At 44.8% G+C, this 17,030-nt stretch overlaps 2 protein-coding genes across 3 annotated transcripts in view; one reads left to right on the forward strand and one right to left on the reverse strand.

Moving 5' to 3' along the window:
* Positions 1-4,480: 4,480 nt before the first annotated feature.
* On the reverse strand, positions 4,481-12,743 carry EBNA1BP2 (EBNA1 binding protein 2). Its single transcript, XM_039238690.1, has 10 exons — positions 12,682-12,743; positions 12,436-12,526; positions 12,269-12,352; positions 11,896-12,065; positions 11,130-11,253; positions 9,260-9,349; positions 7,528-7,603; positions 7,208-7,301; positions 5,065-5,227; positions 4,481-4,934 (listed from the first exon to the last, which is right to left on the reverse strand). Exons 2-10 carry the CDS (start codon positions 12,499-12,501, stop codon positions 4,884-4,886), a joined length of 918 nt encoding a protein of 305 aa, XP_039094621.1. The 5' UTR covers positions 12,502-12,526; positions 12,682-12,743; the 3' UTR covers positions 4,481-4,883.
* A 43-nt stretch (positions 12,744-12,786) lies between these two features.
* Positions 12,787-17,030, forward strand: part of CFAP57 (cilia and flagella associated protein 57) — a 71,387-nt gene continuing 67,143 nt past the window's right edge. For both annotated transcript variants that reach the window (XM_039238688.1, XM_039238689.1), the window contains exons 1-2: positions 12,787-12,840; positions 13,076-13,252. In XM_039238688.1, coding sequence (XP_039094619.1) covers positions 13,096-13,252 — 157 coding nt within the window. In that variant the 5' untranslated portion in view covers positions 12,787-12,840; positions 13,076-13,095. The remainder of the gene's footprint in view (positions 12,841-13,075; positions 13,253-17,030) is intronic.

Consider the following 17,030-nt stretch of genomic DNA (forward strand, 5'->3'; position numbering starts at 1 on the left):
CGGTTCGTGGGTTCGAGCCCCGCGTCGGGCTCTGTGCTGACTGCCAGCTCAGAGCCTGGAGCCTGTTTCAGTCTGTGTCTCCCTCTCTCTCTGACCCTCCCCTGCTCCGCTGTCTCTCTCTCTCTCTCTCCTNAAAAAAAAAAAAAAGAAAGTTGGAATTTTAGCCCTAACCCCCAACCTCTGGGGAGGGAAGAGGGATGGGAGGTGGACCATCACCATCAGCAATTTAATCAATCATGTCTACACAGTGAAACCCCCATAAAAACAAAAAAACACCCCCCCCCCAAAAAAAAAACCCAAACTGCAGGATTGGGAGAGCTTCCAGGTTGGTGAGCACATCGAGGTGCGGGGAGGGTGGTGTGCCCGAAGAGGGCGTAGCAGCTCCAAGCACCCTTCCTACCCCCACACCTTGGTCAGCAAGCAACTCATTTTAACCATCCTGCACTGCTGCAAGGACTGCATGTGTACAGAGTTTCTCTTTTTGTTGTTTGTTTGTTTGGTTTGTTGATGTTGAGAAGGAAGTAAAGCTGTTGTATTTAAAGGTACAGACCTGTGGGAGCACAGCGACCACTTTCAGAGCTGACAACTTTGTGATGAAAAAGAACCAGGGACCTGATCTATTTTATAATTTACACTGGATCAGAAAATTAGACTCACACCTCTGCATATCAACTGTCTACCTTTTATGCTTCTCTCAAAATACAACATCCATGATGACGAATACATTTTTTAAAGTTTGTCAAAGTACTAAAAACTCCTATTGTTAAATGCATAAAATGAAAAAAAAATAAAACTAGTATTTGGTGGACTATAACTTAAAACATTAAAAACACGGAGTCAAGTGTTTCATTTGTAAAATACAGTGCTTTTCTTTTTTTCCTCGTATGACACAGAGCAAGCTTCCTTTCTATGCCTTGGCAAATTGTCTGACTGCCCAAGCTTGGATTCACCTCCAACATTTTACCATCTGGCCTTTCAAAGTCACCAAATAGCTCCATGAGTCCCATGTGAAATTTTCTATCAGTGTCACCTCCTCTGGACATCTTCATCCTTTTCATCTTTTCCCTCATTGTGTCGATAAGCTCGCCTTTGCTTCGCCTCTGGCTGCGTATCCAAGTCTCCAGAAAGCAAATGTTGCCATTCTCTCATCACCTGTTTCTCCTGAGGCTCCACTCACATCCTAGTATCATATTCAAATGTCACTTCCAATCTTATCACGGTCACTTATTTGTTCCACTTTGATCTTTGTTGCTTGATCCTCCTTCAATTGTCTGCTTTTGTAAAATGCCATGTGGGTTTTTCTCTGGGAGACTACGAGGCAACACAAACACACCCTTGGCCATCTGTGCGTGAACTGAGTAAGATGTGTCACAACCCACCGCCCAGACTTTCAGGGATGGCTGATCAGTAAGTGATGGTTGGTCACTAAGTATCGCATAAGGATTTGTGGACTGGAGAGCTAGCGGCAGATTTCTACTTTCTGCCACTACTCACAGTTAACGATGCTTTTAGAAACTGAAACGTGGACAAAGTTGCTAAGAAAATGCTACCTTGAGCACTGAAATCCACGTATAGCAAGAACAGCCTGCACTTGGCACTGAGACAAGAACAGCCTGCACTTGGCACTGAGAACTGCTGGTTCCCACCTATCCTTCCATGCGTGGGCCTGCAATTTAATTTAGTATGAAGGATACTACTGCCTGCACCCTGGTGATACTTTGAGGGCTGAAAATAGTCAAGGTTGTGACTTAAATGACTTCTATGAAGTAGATCTCTGAAATTAAGGAAAGTGACTCCATTTGCTACACAAGAGAAAAAGAGGGGGGGGAAGAAAGGTAGCAACATAGTTTCAAACCTGATAAAAGTACTGGCAGTTAATGACTTACTTTTGGCCTCAGCAGTGTGAACTGTTAACCTGTGTTCTCCTTTCTTAAATCTCTGTGATGTTCCACACATAATTCAAAGTCTTTAATAGATACATTACTCCATCCACGAATACTGTAGATTGTCAAAAATAGGTCAGGGTACATATTACATAAAGGGCTACTATCCAAAATCTATAAGGAACTCACCAAACTCCACACCTGAAAAACAAACAACCCAGTGAAATGGGCAGAAGATATGAACAGACACTTCTCCAAAGAGGACATCCAGATGGCCAACAGACACATGAAACGATGCTCAGCATCCCTCCTCATCAGGGAAATACAAATCAAAACCACACTGAGATACCACCTCACGCCAGTCAGAGTGGCTAAAATGAGCAAATCAGGAGACTCTAGATGCTGGCGAGGATGTGGAGAAACGGGCACCCTCCTACACTGTTGGTGGGAATGTAAACTGGTGCAGCCCCTCTGGAAAACAGGGTGGGGGTTCCTCAAAAAATTAACAATAGAACTTCCCTATGACCCAGCAATAGCACTGCTGGGAATTTACCCAAGGGATACAGAAATGCTGATGCATAGGAGCACATGTACCCCAATGTTCATAGCAGCACTCTCAACAATAGCCAAAACATGGAAAGAGCCTAAATGTCCATCAACTGATGAATGGATCAAGAAGATGTGGTTTATCTATACAATGGAATACAACATGGCAATGAGAAAAAATGAAATCTGGCCATGTGTAGCAACATGGATGGACCTTGAGGGTGTTATGCTGAGCGAAATAAGTCAGGCAGAGAAGGACAAATACCATATGTTTGCACATATAGGAGGATTGGGAGGAACCTAACGAAGGACCAAGGGGGAGAAGGGGAAAAATAGTGGGGGGAGAGGGAGGGAGGAAAACCATGAGAGACTCTTGAATGCTGAGAACAAACTGAGGGCAGATGGGGTGGGGGGAGCGGGAAGGGGGGATGATGAGCATGGAGAAGGGCACTTGTTGGGATGAGCACTGGGTGTTACATGGAAACCAACTCGACAATAAACTATTAAAAAAAAATAGGTCAGGGTAAAACATTTTGGTCTTCTGAAAACACGACCTGTTTGCTCAGAATTTTGTTAATGGAAATCAGTTTACAAAAACTAAATTCATTCCTTTTGTACTAGAAAGTATCATAAAACCAGAAATGTCCTCTTTCATATGATGATGGACAAGGAAATATAATGGACCAGCATATAATGATGCTACAAGGAAACCATGTACAAATGAATTATTTTTTTCTGCTTAAGACTACACAGTTCTCAATTCTAGCCTCCCTCCAGTAGTTTCTAAACTGGAATGGAGAGAGGGAGGACAGGTAAACAAACTTCCCTAGACACACAGTAAAACCCAACATGCAAAGTGGCCTGTCCACCATGGTCATCCAATCTATGCCTAGCTTCCAGGCAGCATCTGAGTGCCTCTCAAATATGTGCCACCAAGGCTGACACGAAGAAAAGTGCTCCCGGCAAAATAATTTTAAGCAGGTATAAACTCTTACCATATGGCAGGCAATATTCTAAGTGTTTACATATATTAATTCACTTAATGCTGACAGAAACTATATTTGGATAGATATTATTCTCATGCATATATAGATATGACAAAGCACAGAAAAATTAACGTGCTCAGGGCCAAACAGCAAGTAAGCAGCAGAAACAGGTATCAAACCCAGCAGTCTGGCCCAAGTCTGTGCTCTTGACTTTCACACAACTCAACATGAAAAGGGGGGATCATAATGCATAGTGAGGGGTAGGGGGAAACCCAAGGAAATGGAATGAAGGGAACAGAAGCCCTAAAAAAACCCAAAACTATAATTCACATTCAAGGGAACAAAGAACTCTTAAAATAAAATGGAAAACGAAAGCTAAAATAAATACTTAATAAATGATTAAAGAATCACAGAAATCTCTCCCCTAAAGTAGAACTAAAATACAAACTTAGAAGATCACTGGAAGGGGTTCAAAATCTAACTAATAAAAGTTAAAGAATTAGAACAAAGAAAATAGGGAGAACTTATCAAATAAAATTTGCCAGAACTGAAGAAACTGCATCCTTCCAAATACCTTAATTAAAGAATAATAAATACAGGCCCACACCAAGACATGTCATCACAGAATTTCAGATCGCTGGGAGAAGAAAAGCTTCCAGAGAGAAGCAGAGGGAACAGCAGTGACTTCTCAGTGGGGACAGGAGGCAGCAAAACAGAAGCAATGCCTGCGACATTCTCGGGACAGCATCCACCAGACAAACTAAAGGCAGCTGCAGAAATGTAGGAAGTTCTCAAGTTCCCTTTCCTTGGAAGATTCCAGAAGATGGTACACAGCAAAGGACGGCATAAGCTAAGCCAGGAACATATGGGATCCAGGAAATAGTGGAACCGATCTAGATGGTTTAGAAGACGCAGAGTGACAGCTGCATGACAGATCCAGGTTGGAGCAGAAAGGTGTAAGGTGATTAAAATGTCACGGGTCTAAGGAAAAATAGGGATATACAAGGAAAAGTAGGCACACGGGAAAATACAGGGTGATAATCAATTCAAGGAAAACCCAAAAGCTGTATCACAAAGGAAATTTTATCATAATACATCTAGTTTGACAGTGATTGGTATTTAAACAATCATAATGATATAAAAACTGATTCTTGATTTATCTAAAATCATGATACAATTACTTGGAAGGATGAGGAAGGTATATGTTAAATCTCCATTTATTATAAAGGAAGGCAATTTTGGACTCAAAGTCTAAATTATTATCAATAAACAGCAATCTCACTTAATACGGAAAAGTAACTTCTCAGTCTTTTAGTCCTCAGTTTTTAACCAAGAGGATGTGTTTCTTTGAAAATCCTTTAGTTCATTAAAGAACTTTTTACAAAAAGAAACCAACAGAAGATGCAACTGTTGTGAAATTCCAAGTCTGCATCCCTTTTTCTTGGTTCTTCATATACAAAGATGCTGCTTAGCGTGCTCTGCTCTTCATTTTCTCTCTTGTTCGTTTTCCAGGTCTCTTCTACGGAAAAAGAAATACCATATGTGGTCACACAGCAGCCTGGCCTTCTGCCCCAGGGAAAGGAAGGGAGTGGATAGGTGTGGATGGAAGAGGTGATCCAGCCCCTCGTATGACCCCTTGGCTCACTTACATTTGATCCTTTCTTTCCAGGCCTCTTGAGCCCCTTGCCGTGTGCTGTCTTGGCCCGGAAACTGGATACATCATCGTAGCTCTCACGAGTGTTCCACTTGGAGCCTTTCTTCTTTCCACCAAAACCAAACTTCTGGTTTTTATAGCGTCGCTTCGCACTGGGCCTGGAAAAATGCCGGCTTACGGGTTACCCACAGCACTGTAAAATCCTGCTGAGTCTTACGGTCCACCACTCCCTTAGTTTCCTTTCTACAAGCAAAATCTCTTAGATACTACTGTTACCCAGAATCTCATCATTGGCTCTACATTCTTACTCTAAACACTTCCCAGGCAAGCTCATCTACTTATGGTTTTAACCACTGGTGCAAGAAAACAAAGCAAGAACCAGGGAAGGTTTCACATACACCTTGTGGCTCACCATTTATCTCCGAAGAACTTTCTATTTTAACTAATTTTGGCTAGATCATCCTCAGTTGTTTTATTCCTCTCAGGGGTAATACATGCAATTAACATTCAAATGTAATAAATTTTAAAACTGGTCTTCCTGCAAGTAATCTCAAATTCAGCATATCCAAAAATCACATGCCATCTCCCTTCCTAGACTGGATTTACCTCCTGGATATAGGTAGTGACTTGGGGGGTTGGGGGAGAGGGGTGAGGTGCCTGGTTGACTCAGTCAACAAAGCATCAACCCTTCATCTCTGGGTCATATGTTTGAGCCCAAAGCTGAGTGTGGAGCCTACTAAAATAAAGAAAGAAAAAAAAAAAGCAGTGATTTGAGGCTGGTGGTACCACCATCTATTCAGCCACCCAGGCTAGAAACCTGGGAGCCAGGCTTGACTATTCCTTCTTTCACTCTCTACACCCAACAATTACTGAGTGCTGCTAGCTTAACTTCTTGAAGATTTCTTCAATCCGTTTTCTCTTTTCTGCCCCCATTACCACTTCCGGGTCATTATCAATGGTCTCTGGACTTTTGTAAGAGCCCCCTAATCAATTATCCTGCCTCCCTCAAGTCCATCCTTTATACAAGTACAGTTAATTTTGAATATGTTCAAATATTCAACACATAACGAACACGACCTACTCATAATTTTGAGTAAAGCCCATCTCTCCCATGTCTCCCCACTGCCTACTGGATAAAACCCAAGCTTCTCAACAAGGCAAACACTGTCTAGGCGACTTGGTCCAGGCCTCTCTCCAGCTATCTCTCACCCCTCCATGCCCCACACTGCACTCCCAGTGGTACCAAATGCTTGCTCTTCTCTCATACACAAACTGCTGTTCCCACCTCTATGCTTTCACTCTTTTGTGCTCTTCCTTGGTGCCAAAACCAGTGTCTCTCCTATTCTCCTGGTTAATTCTTACTCATCCTTCAGACTAAGCTCAGATGGGCCCCTCCTCCAGGGAGCCATCCTCACACCATGATCACCAGACCTGGACAGCTATTTCTAAAATGTGCTTCCACACAGCTCCTCAAATGCCTTTATCATAGCACTAATATATTCTACAGAAATTACCATTTCCTCCAGGCCTGGTGTCCAGGGACGCATAAAGGTAAACAAAGAAAAAATAATAATCTTTGTTTGCCATTAGACTTTTTAACCTACAAAATACTATGAGGCGCATACAATTTTTTTATTTTCATAGATGAGGAAAGTAATATTTAGAAAGGTCAAGTAAAACTCGCTCAGAGTTACCCAAAGTGGCAGACTCTAGACCTGAACCCTAGGTCTACACTCTTAATCATCACCCTGTGAGATGACGAAGCAACTTTTACTGAGTATTCACTTAAAACATGCCAAATCCTTAAATCACCCTACTTTAGTTTTTTAATTTGTTTTTAGTTAATGAATTAATTTTTTAAAGGAAGCTCCACATCCAGTGTGTGGCTTGAACTCACAACCCTCAGGCCAATAGTCTAATGTTCTACCGACTGTACCAGCCAGGCACCCCCAGATCACCCTACTTTAATCTTTCAAGACTGATATGGCTAAAAGGACCCATCACAGGGGCGTGTAAGCCCTGACCGCAGGCAGCACCACACTCTCTCAACTCTTGAGGCCACACCTGTGGAACTTTCTGCCGTGCCGTGAACTGCTTGCCCAGCAGCCATCACAAAACCAAACGAAAACCCTTCATACCCCTTCTTCATCTGTTGGCCTTTGGCTCCTTCCTTTGTTCTCCGTGCAACAGCTTTCTGATCCCCCTCAAGGAAATCCAGTTTATCAGAAAAGCCTGGGAGTGAAGAGGTACTTTGATCAGGACCAACGCATTCATTTTAAGAAAAACTTAAGAAAGAAGGTTGTTACTTGCTAAATTAATTTTAAGAGATACCATCTTGTTCCCCCACATCGTCCCCAAACCTTAGGCCTAATGGTTCCAATCAAGGCTCCAGAGCAGTATGTGTTCAAATCAGCAGCTACCCCTGCTCCCTATATCCTTAGGACAGAGATATACTGACCTTTCTGATACTTCTTAATGGCGTTCATCATGTGTGTTTTCTCTCGCTGCCTCTTCTGAAGAACCTCTGTTTGCACCTGGGACATGAACACAGAGCTGTTATACCCACTCCAGACCATCGCTGTAAGTACCTACAGGCTTTTGGTAACAACGCTGCGCTAACACCGCCACCACTGCACACTTACTGTGCCAGAACTATGCTAAGGCTCTAAGCATATTCTTAGTTCTCTAAGCATATTCTCAGCCACCCAGTGAAGTAGAAATTCTTCCCAGCCCTGAAGCTGAAGCACAGAGAAGCTAAGTAGCTTGCCTAGGTCACAAGGTGGGAAAGTACGCAGCTGCATACGCACCCAGGCGGCCTGCACTCTTACCCTGTTCCACTGCCCAGCCTACGAAACCGCGCCAAATCATGTCTAGGTCTACACCCAGTTCTCTCCATTAATTATACGTGAGCAGATTAAGTGTCTAACCCACTGCCATTATGAGGCATGAAAGTACGAACAGAAACAATCACCCAAAAAACAATAAAGAAAAAAGTTGTAAGGACAAAAGATGCTTATACTCAAAGGCAGGGTTTCCTAATCTCGATACTACTGATAGCATGGCCAGGATCACTCTGTGTTGGGGTGTGGACAGCTGCCCAGTGCATTGTGGGACCTTTAGCAGCCTCCCTGCCGTCCACCCGCTAGATGCCAGGAGCATGCTCCCCATGGAGAGGTGACACTAAAACTGTCCCCAGATGTTGCTGGATGTTGCCTGGTAAGCAAAACTACCCCCGGGTGAGAGTCACTGCTGCTAGGTTTCTTCAAGCTAGAAACAGTGAGCTAACAGGCCCAAGTGACGTTCTCGTTGGCTTTGACGAATTAGGCTCTGTTCCACCAACTGCCTGCATCTTTGAGTTGGTCTAGGCCATCAACCACCCAATAAATGCACAGCTGCCCTTCCGCAGAGGATAGGACGCTCACCTACTTACTCTGCTGAGCACCCAGCAGTGAAGTGACCCCTAATGTGGACAGCAGCTCAGCACCCCACATCACAAGTGTTTATGTCCAAAATGCGGACAAAGTCTGAACGCTTCTGCTGATCCTCCTCACGCTCACTTCTTCCCACAACCCTGACTTTAACTCCTGTCATCTTCTTTCCTAAATAACCATGAAATAACAAAGAGATTCCCTGAAGTTCATGGTATGCCTGCCCTTTTTCACCTAAGGTTTTACATTAGAACCCAGACATTCATAGTTCAAGCACACATGTGCCATTTTCCCCTCTCAGTTGGATCACAATCAATAGCATGGTTCTTTCAAGGACTCTACAATCATCTAGTCTAGTGATGCTCAAAGCAGGATGCGTTTCAGAACCATCTGAGAAGTTTTGGGGAGAAGGGAAGAAAACACACACGGCTTCCCAGACATTCTGAAGCCTGGAAATCTGTTTTGAAACACTTCCCCAGGTGATTTTGTCGTGGTCAGGTTTGGGCTCCACAGATCTGGGCTCTCCTCTTCACTGCACACATGAGCAGATGGGGCCCCGCGGAATGAAGGACCCTCCGCTGCCCCTGGGGAGACCCTGCTGTCTAGAAAAGGTAGTGCTCGTGCATATGCGCACATACCCACCACGGTGAGATACTAAATGCAAGCTAGAGCACACACAGGGTGCGGACGCAGACCTGACCCAGGCACCCCAGCCTGCCAAACACTCGGCCTCATCCCACGTGCCCACATCTTCCTTCTCACCTTCTTCCCGTATTTCCTAAGTGCTCGCAGTTGCTTAGCCTTCTCAGACTTCTCCATGGCGGCCTGTTTAGCCTGCAGCTTCTGCCGAATCTGAAACACCAAATACTGTCAGCTTCTGTTAAGTGAATCTGGGCTAACCACCACTTAGGGTGCGCTGGAGCAGGGAGTACATCTTCCCAGTTCTGCAAACTGGAGCTCAGAGGAATCTTGTGAATCCTCTTTTACACGTGAGGACAAGAGGCCCAAAGGCTGGGCACTTTGTCCAAGACACCAGAAGTATCCGTGGTGGAACCGAAAGTGACCTTCCCACCCCCAGGGTGCTGTTTGTTCTGCTATGCACAAATGCCTGCTTGCACCAGGAGAAACCAACTTCTCCCCAGCCCAACTGTCTGCAGACTGAGGCCAAACCACCATGTAGCCTCAGTCCCCTTCTCCGTTTCACCACATACATGTTGAAAACTCAGACAGGTACCAGGCCCCTCACTTTTTCCACCAGACACACACCTTTCAGTCAAAGGGCAAGCACTTGTCAGTATGAGTGTACAGAGGGGTGTCCAAGCTTATCTCTAGATTAGCTTCCCCAAGTAGCACGGAGACAAGAGCTCCCTAAAATCCTTCTAGAAACCCAACAGAACTATCAGAATATATCTTGGGATTAAATTTTGACAATTCTCTCCCTCCCAGAGTTAAATGAGGACCAAATTCTGTGTAACTCTAAATTATACTACATCTGAGTTGTATATTAATCCCTCATCTTACAGATGAGAAAAACTGACACCAGAGAAAAGGAATTGTTTATAAATTACAACACTGCCCTGGCAGTGGCAGGACAAGAGGTGTGTTTTTTCTTTTTCTTTTTTTTTTTTTTTGAGGTGTGTTTTTTCTATACGCTATGCCATGACCACGCCAGCTAGGAAATGCAAAAGGCCATCTTTATCTTGGAACCACAGTTCTTTCTTTTTTTTTTAAATGTTTTATTTATTTCTGAAAGAGAGAGAGAGAGACAGTGTGAGCAGGGAAGGGTCAGAAAGAGAGGGAGATACAGAATCTGAAGCACGCTCCAGGCTCTGAGCCGTCAGCACAGAGCCCAACGTGGGGCTTGAACCCATGAACCGTGAGATCATGACCTGAGCCGAAGTTGGATGCTTAACCAACTGAGCCACCCAGGCGCCCCGGGACCACAGTTCTTATACTACTTCTCCTCCCCCTAAATGTTTAAACTAGGGGAAAAAAATCATCCTTCTATTTATCTAACTGGTGGTGACTGGCATGAGTCTGAAGTAGGCAGTCAAGATGAACATTTGTCCTCTGACAACCAATTCCCTATTATTGGGCTTAGTATTTTTTAATTTTCTTTTAAGGCTTATTTATTTATTTTGAGAGAGGGGAAGAGCATCTGCGAGTGAGAGAGGGGCAGAGAAGGAGGGAGTGAGAGAATCGCTAGCAGCCAACCTGGGGCCTGAACTCAAAACTGCGAGATCATGACCTGAGCCGAAATCTAGAGTCGGGCGCTTAAACCCGTGGAGTCACCCGGGAACACCGTGGGCTTAATTCTTTTTTTTTAATATTACAGGAGATAAGCCAGCTGACTACACTTAAGTATAAAGCCTTGGTTTTCCAGAGAAAACCTTTGTTTCTGGGATGCCCGGGTGATTCAGTCAGTTGAGCATCCGACTTCAGCCCAGGTCATGATTTCACGGTTTGTGAGTTTGAGCCCTGCATTGGGCTCAGTGCTGACAGCTCCGAGCCTGGAGCCTGCTTCAGACTCTGTATCCCTCTCTCTCTACCCCTCCATGACTCATGCTCTGAAGAATAAGTATTTTTTTTAAAAATTGAAAAAAAAAAATAAAGAAAAACCTTTGTTTCTTACCTTCTGCATCTGCTGATCAGACTTGGCCATCTCCGCAAAATAGTCAGTGGGCCTCTTGGTAGGGACTTTGAGCTGATGGAGGCGGGGTAACATGGAAAGCACGGCAGCCTGGGCCTGCCGGTAGCTGAGGATGTAGGACAAAGTGTGAAATAAGCTAAGGGGGAGAGACCTTCTATTCCCTCTCACTTGCCTATACATCAAGGATGACCTTGGAGTTTTTCATGGTCAGAAAAATGCTCAACATCTGACCACCACCAGCAAGAACACACACACACACAAATGAAAATGTAACAAAGCCTCATTAACTTGGTATCGAGGAGAGATTTAGCTGTATACTCTTTGAAGAGGAAGGGGAGTTCTGCTAAAAATAAATTAGTTTAAGAGAGTGACCACGCTAAAAATACCCCTTAACTTATAAATTAATACCAATTATGAGTTCTCATGCAGTCACTAAAAAAAGTCATGCAAGAACCTTCTGAGGCAAGTTTCTGTTTTAATAACTGAAAACACACCAAAAAAACTTTAAAATTGAATACTTCAAAATAAAAATTAAAAATAAAATAAACCAGACTTTGGATTATAACCGGTAGACCAAGGTACTCTTTTCTCAACCAGGCACTACCTCCTACCTCTTTTTAGTAAAAGGAAGCTTCCTTCTCCCTCCCAGGCTTATGACAATTTCTGAGGAGTACAGGCTCACCACTTCCCCCGCCCGCCTCTCTAGCACAGGGACCCACACTTCTCCCACACTTTAAAACAAACATACAAACTCATCTCCCGCTGGAAGTCATCTTCCGGATCAACAGCTTTCTGATCCTTGTTCTGAGGGGCTGACTGAGGTCCACTGATTTCCGGCACAGGACCCAAGGTCACATCAAGCCTTTCGACCCATTCCAGATCCCGCTTGAATTCAGCCAAACACTGCTTCAGGCCGCTCTAGGAAATTCAGACACTGAGCCTACACGAAGGACACAGGCCAAGGGACAAAGCACTAAACCCCAACATCCGGACCGCTAATTGACCCTCCTGGCAATGCTCAGGCTGCGTCTTCCCTGGGACAAGAACTCAGTCGGCCAAGCACAACTGTGCCTCGTGAGCATCCCGTGTCCTAGGACCCCCGACCAGGCGCCCGGGCTCACCACGTCGTTCACAGCTTTCTTCGGCCCCTCTAGCACCACGTTGAGGCCCGGCTTAAGGAGCCCTCGGGAAAACGCATCCTGCAACTGCAAGGCACAATCGGCAGTCAGCACCGGGGCAGTGAGGACCCTCTCCCGCGCCCAGCCCCGGGAGCTCGGCCGACACCTACCTCTCTGTCCGTGACCAGAGAATCATCAGAATCCGAGTCCGAACCTGACAGCGGGGGGGTGTCCATGTCGCAGCGAGCGTGCACGTCCACCCTAGTTGACGGAGACGGGTGGCCTGAGGCCTGCGCGGCCGGAAAGGGGCGCCTCTCGCTGCTTCTGCCTGCCCCCCGCCCCTTGCTCGCACCCCGCGACCCACGTGGTTCCGAGCCGCACCAGCGCCTACTGCTCGGTGCCTCCGCTGAACTTACCCATCAGGCTTCCGCTTCCGGCCGAACACCCGCACTTCCGGTTTGCCGTTGCTATAGGAACGGCTCCGGCGTCCGAAAGAGCCGGGTTGCTCCGGACCTGTGGGTGTTCTACCTCTGGATACGCGTCGTCTGGTGACCCAAAGAGAAGACGCGAAAGGTGTAAGCGCGTAGCTGGGGGTCCTCTGGAGGAGCAGGAAGCCGCGAGGGAGCGAAGGAGAGGGGAGAAACAGCGGCGGCGGCGACGGAAGGGGGACGGCGGGGGGCCGGGGAGAGGGGCGGACGGGGAGTGGGGGGACGGAGGAGCGTTCCGGGGGCGGGGCCAGGGGCGTGCCCGGGGCGGGGCACGGCGGGGCGACGCGCGCCTCTACGCTCACCTGCTGCGCTCCTTGTTCAGCGAACTCTTTGCCGGGTACCATGTCGACCGTGGTGGCTCAGTCGCTGCATGTTTTTGGTCTTCGATCCCACGTGGCCAACAATATCTTTTTCTTCGATGAACAGATCATTATATATCCTGCAGGAAATCACTGTGTGAAATACAATGTGGATCAGAAGTGGCAAAAATTCATTCCAGGTAAAAAACCTTTGCGTTCTACTCACGCATTTAACCATGACAAATGTGACCCTATAATCCCGACAAGACTATAGAAAGGAAAGTATTTTGGCCAACTTAAATATACGTATAGTTTTATAAACATAGAAGGAGTACACATCCATCTGCATTAACATGTAGATTAACCACACATGCGTAGTTAAAATGCCATGTAAAATGATGTTAATTTAAAAGTACTTTCTTGGGGCGCCTGGGTGGCTCAGTCGCTTGGGCATCCCACTTCGGCTCAGGTCATGATCTCATAGCTCGTGGGTTCGAGCCCCGCGTAGGGCTCTGTGCTGACAGCTAACTCAGAGCCTGGAGCCTGCTTCAGATTCTGCGTCTTCTCTCTCTGACCCTCCTCTGCTCACGCTGTCTCTGTCTCTCAAAAATAAATAAAAACATTTTAAAAAACTTAAAAAAAAAACTACTTTCTTTCACTGTGATTTAATTAAAAAAAAAAAGTCTCTTTTCATGCAGCTGTAATATTGTCTTTGTCATCGCCAGGGCCACTTTTTTAGTCGTTGAACACTGCTGGATTTCCAGAGTTCAGTACCTTCATTACAGACCATTTGAATCCGTGTATGATCAAGACCCTGGAGGTTTAATCACAAACCACAGATAATCGTTTGTATAATGTTACATTTGTGTTTGTTCACACTGGTCCTGTTAATGATACAGCTGATTTCCACAACTCAGTCGCTCTTTTTCCAGTCTTTATTGCATTCAAAATGTTTGATCAGGACATATGCCTACAAAAGAGTGTTCACTACATATATCTAATGTCTGAAGAACTATGATCCAATGAAGGGCCATAAACCCACCACGCACGGTAGGAAATAGAATATTGCCAGTGTTTCTCCCTGATTTGTCCTCACACATACATACTCACACCCCGTCCTGTATATTATAATTATTCCCTTATTTCTTTTTATAGTTTTTCCATGTATATGTGTGGCCTAATAGAAAATACATCTTTGTTTTTGCTATTTACCAAGTTTATATCAATTTAATCATGGTTATACATACCCTGAGACTTACTTCTTTTGTTCAACATCATACTTTTGAGATTCATGCATCTTGATACGTATTAATTGAATCATTTTATTGCTATATAGTGTTCCATCATATGAACAGAATACCCCAAACATGTTTCTAGCGTGGATGGACATTTGGGGAACAACAGTTTTTTGCTATTACAAAGCATCTTGCTATAAAGTTTCTTGCATTTATGTACGCCCATCCACTTGTGCAGATTTTGAAGGGCACATGGCCAGGACTAAAATTACTGGGTAATGTGGTAGTGTGGTAGGGTTTTCTTTCCTTATGAAAAGTAAAGCCTCCATGTCAGGACTCTCGGTGTGCGAATCCTGCTAAGTAGTACTCATTTACACTCCCACCAGGAGCACGTGAGAGTTGCCATTCCTTCCCAACCTCTCCAACCCTCGGTATTGTCCAACTTCCAAATATTTTGCTAAGCGAGTGGTTAAGAAAAGTATCTCGTTGTAGTTTTGGTGTGCCTTTCTCTATTCCTGCTGAGGATGAATATCTTTTCACATGTTTATGGGCTATTCCTATTTAGTCTTATATGAATGCCTTCTTCAAATCTTTTACCCATTTTTAGTTTTTTTGGTTATTTTCTTATTGATTTATGGGCAGACTTTAGATCTTGGTTATAGAATTCATCCCAGGATGGGGCTTACGTTTTCTCCTTTTTTATACTATCTTGCTGAACAGAAATTCTTAGTTTTAGGATGGAAGTGAAACTTATCAACCTTTTCCTTTTTGTGGCTTGTTAAGGAATTCTTCTCTACCCCAAGATTATTAATATATTCTTCTATATTATCTCTTTTATGCTTTATACTTCTGTCTTTCACCTTTTAGGCTCTGAGTTAGGAGGATGCTTAATGTGTTAGGGAAATAGCAAGGAGGTCAGTGTGGCCAGAGTGGAGTGAATGGAGGAGCAGCGAGTGAGAGGACAGATTGAAAAGTTCTCGGGGTTTTGTAGGTCAAAGGCTCTTACTCTGATGAAACAGGATGCTATAGGGGGCTTCTGAGCAGTAACAGGATCTGACTTAGGTTTCGATAGGCTCTCTGGCTTCTGTATAGATAATAGATTTCAGGAGGGGCAAGGGAGGAGGCAGGAGACCAGGGGAGAAAAGATGCTGGCTTGGAGTACAGTGGTGGCAGGGAGTAGGGTTGGTGACAGAGAAGCCTGAAGAAGGAGCAGGTTTTGTGGAGAGTATGGGGAGGTTAGTTTTGACATGGGAAGATTGGGATGCCCACTAGTCATGCAATGGAGATCTTAAGTGAGCAGTTTGATTTGGGGTCTAGATTCAAGGAAAAGAGGTCCAGGCAGGTGATAGACATTTGAAGGTCATCCACCTAGAGGTGAAATATATAGTCATTCAAATGGCAGAGATCCCCTTAAGGAGTGAATGTATTTATAAAAGAGAAGACGCCTAAATAGTGCACTCAGAAGCACTCCTACATTTAGTGCTGGGGAAATGGGGAAAAGCCAGCAAAAGAGACTTTGAAGGAATATCCAAATGATAGGAGGAGATTCATGCAACAGGTGAACATATTTCAAGGAAGAGTCTGTCATCAACTGGGTTAAAACAGTGCAAAGGCATTTTACAAGCTCTGCAATCAGCCAACATATATTAAGCACCCATTTGGTGCCAGGCACTGGTGACTCAGTGAGTGGATAGGTGAAGAAAGCCATGGCCCATGCTCTCTAGGAGCTCTCAGTATTGCCATGGAGAAGGGTGTGATTTCAAAGGAGCAGGACTTGGAAATGACCAGGACAGATGCTCTGCCAGGTACAGCCCAGGCACGAAAGCACGAAAGCAAAGAGGGAGACGTTTTCCTTTGCCTTTTCCCCAGGCAATTTCATCTGTGTTCACAGTTTCCACTTTCCACTGTGACTCTTATCTCAAATCTGCATTTTCAGTCCCAACCTCTCTTCTTGAGCCTTAGAGTCATATCCAGTTGTCCACTAGACCTCTCTACCTAAATGTCCCACAGTGTGCACCTCACACACAATATATCCAGAACTGAATTTGTCGTTTCCTTTTTTTCTCCCTCTCTTTCCTTAAGACCCTACCTCACTAGATTGTCAAATGCATGATAAAGCTACGATCACAAAAATGATGTGGAGCTGGTATAAATATGCCCAAACCCCAGTTATATACATTTAGATACGTAAATGAATTGAATACATCATAAAGGTGGCATTAGGAATCTGTGCTGGGACAACTAGTTAGGTATTTAGGAAAAAGGAATCAATCTAAATCCCTACTTCATTCCCTGAGATGAAGTAAAGACTTTAGTGTAAAAAAAAAAAAAATGAAATCAGAAAAAACTAGAATCACATAAGCATGAGTAATCCTTGGATGGACTGTTTTCTGTAAAAAACAGTGGACATAATCTTCACCATGACCCCAACTCCCTCGGCTTATGTTCCTTCCCAGCTGTCACCCCTACTCTCAGTCACCAGATGTCAGTCATTGCTTGTTTCTCTCCTTCCCCTGCACCACCCAGGCAGCCACTGGGTCCTACTTGCCATTTCTCTCATCTGCCATCCCAGCCTCCATACTGCCTGTCACTACCATCCTGTTTTTGGACTTATCTGCCCACCGGTTTCCTTCCCTCCAGGTCTGTCTTCCACACAGTTGCCAGAGGGATCTTTCCACGACATGCATCTGACCCTTCCCAAAATTCCTCGGTGGCTTTTCATTTGTCTCCGTGATAATGTCCA

Source organism: Hyaena hyaena, unplaced genomic scaffold, assembly GCF_003009895.1.
Source record: "Hyaena hyaena isolate Hyena2069 unplaced genomic scaffold, ASM300989v1 scaffold_144, whole genome shotgun sequence".
In the NCBI taxonomy this organism is placed as follows: Eukaryota; Metazoa; Chordata; class Mammalia; order Carnivora; family Hyaenidae; genus Hyaena; species Hyaena hyaena.

Bases quoted from the DNA above. Each gene is read 5' to 3' on its own strand.
- EBNA1BP2 (XM_039238690.1), bottom strand. From the start codon at position 12,501: ATGGACACCCCCCCGCTGTCAGGTTCGGACTCGGATTCTGATGATTCT. The intron at 12,066-12,268 runs GTGAGCCCGGGC...TGAATTTCCTAG, and splicing joins AGAAAGCTGTGAACGACGTG to AGCGGCCTGAAGCAGTGTTT. The intron at 5,228-7,207 runs GTATGAAGGGTT...GCATTTTTCCAG, and splicing joins GGCCAACAGATGAAGAAGGG to GCCCAGTGCGAAGCGACGCT.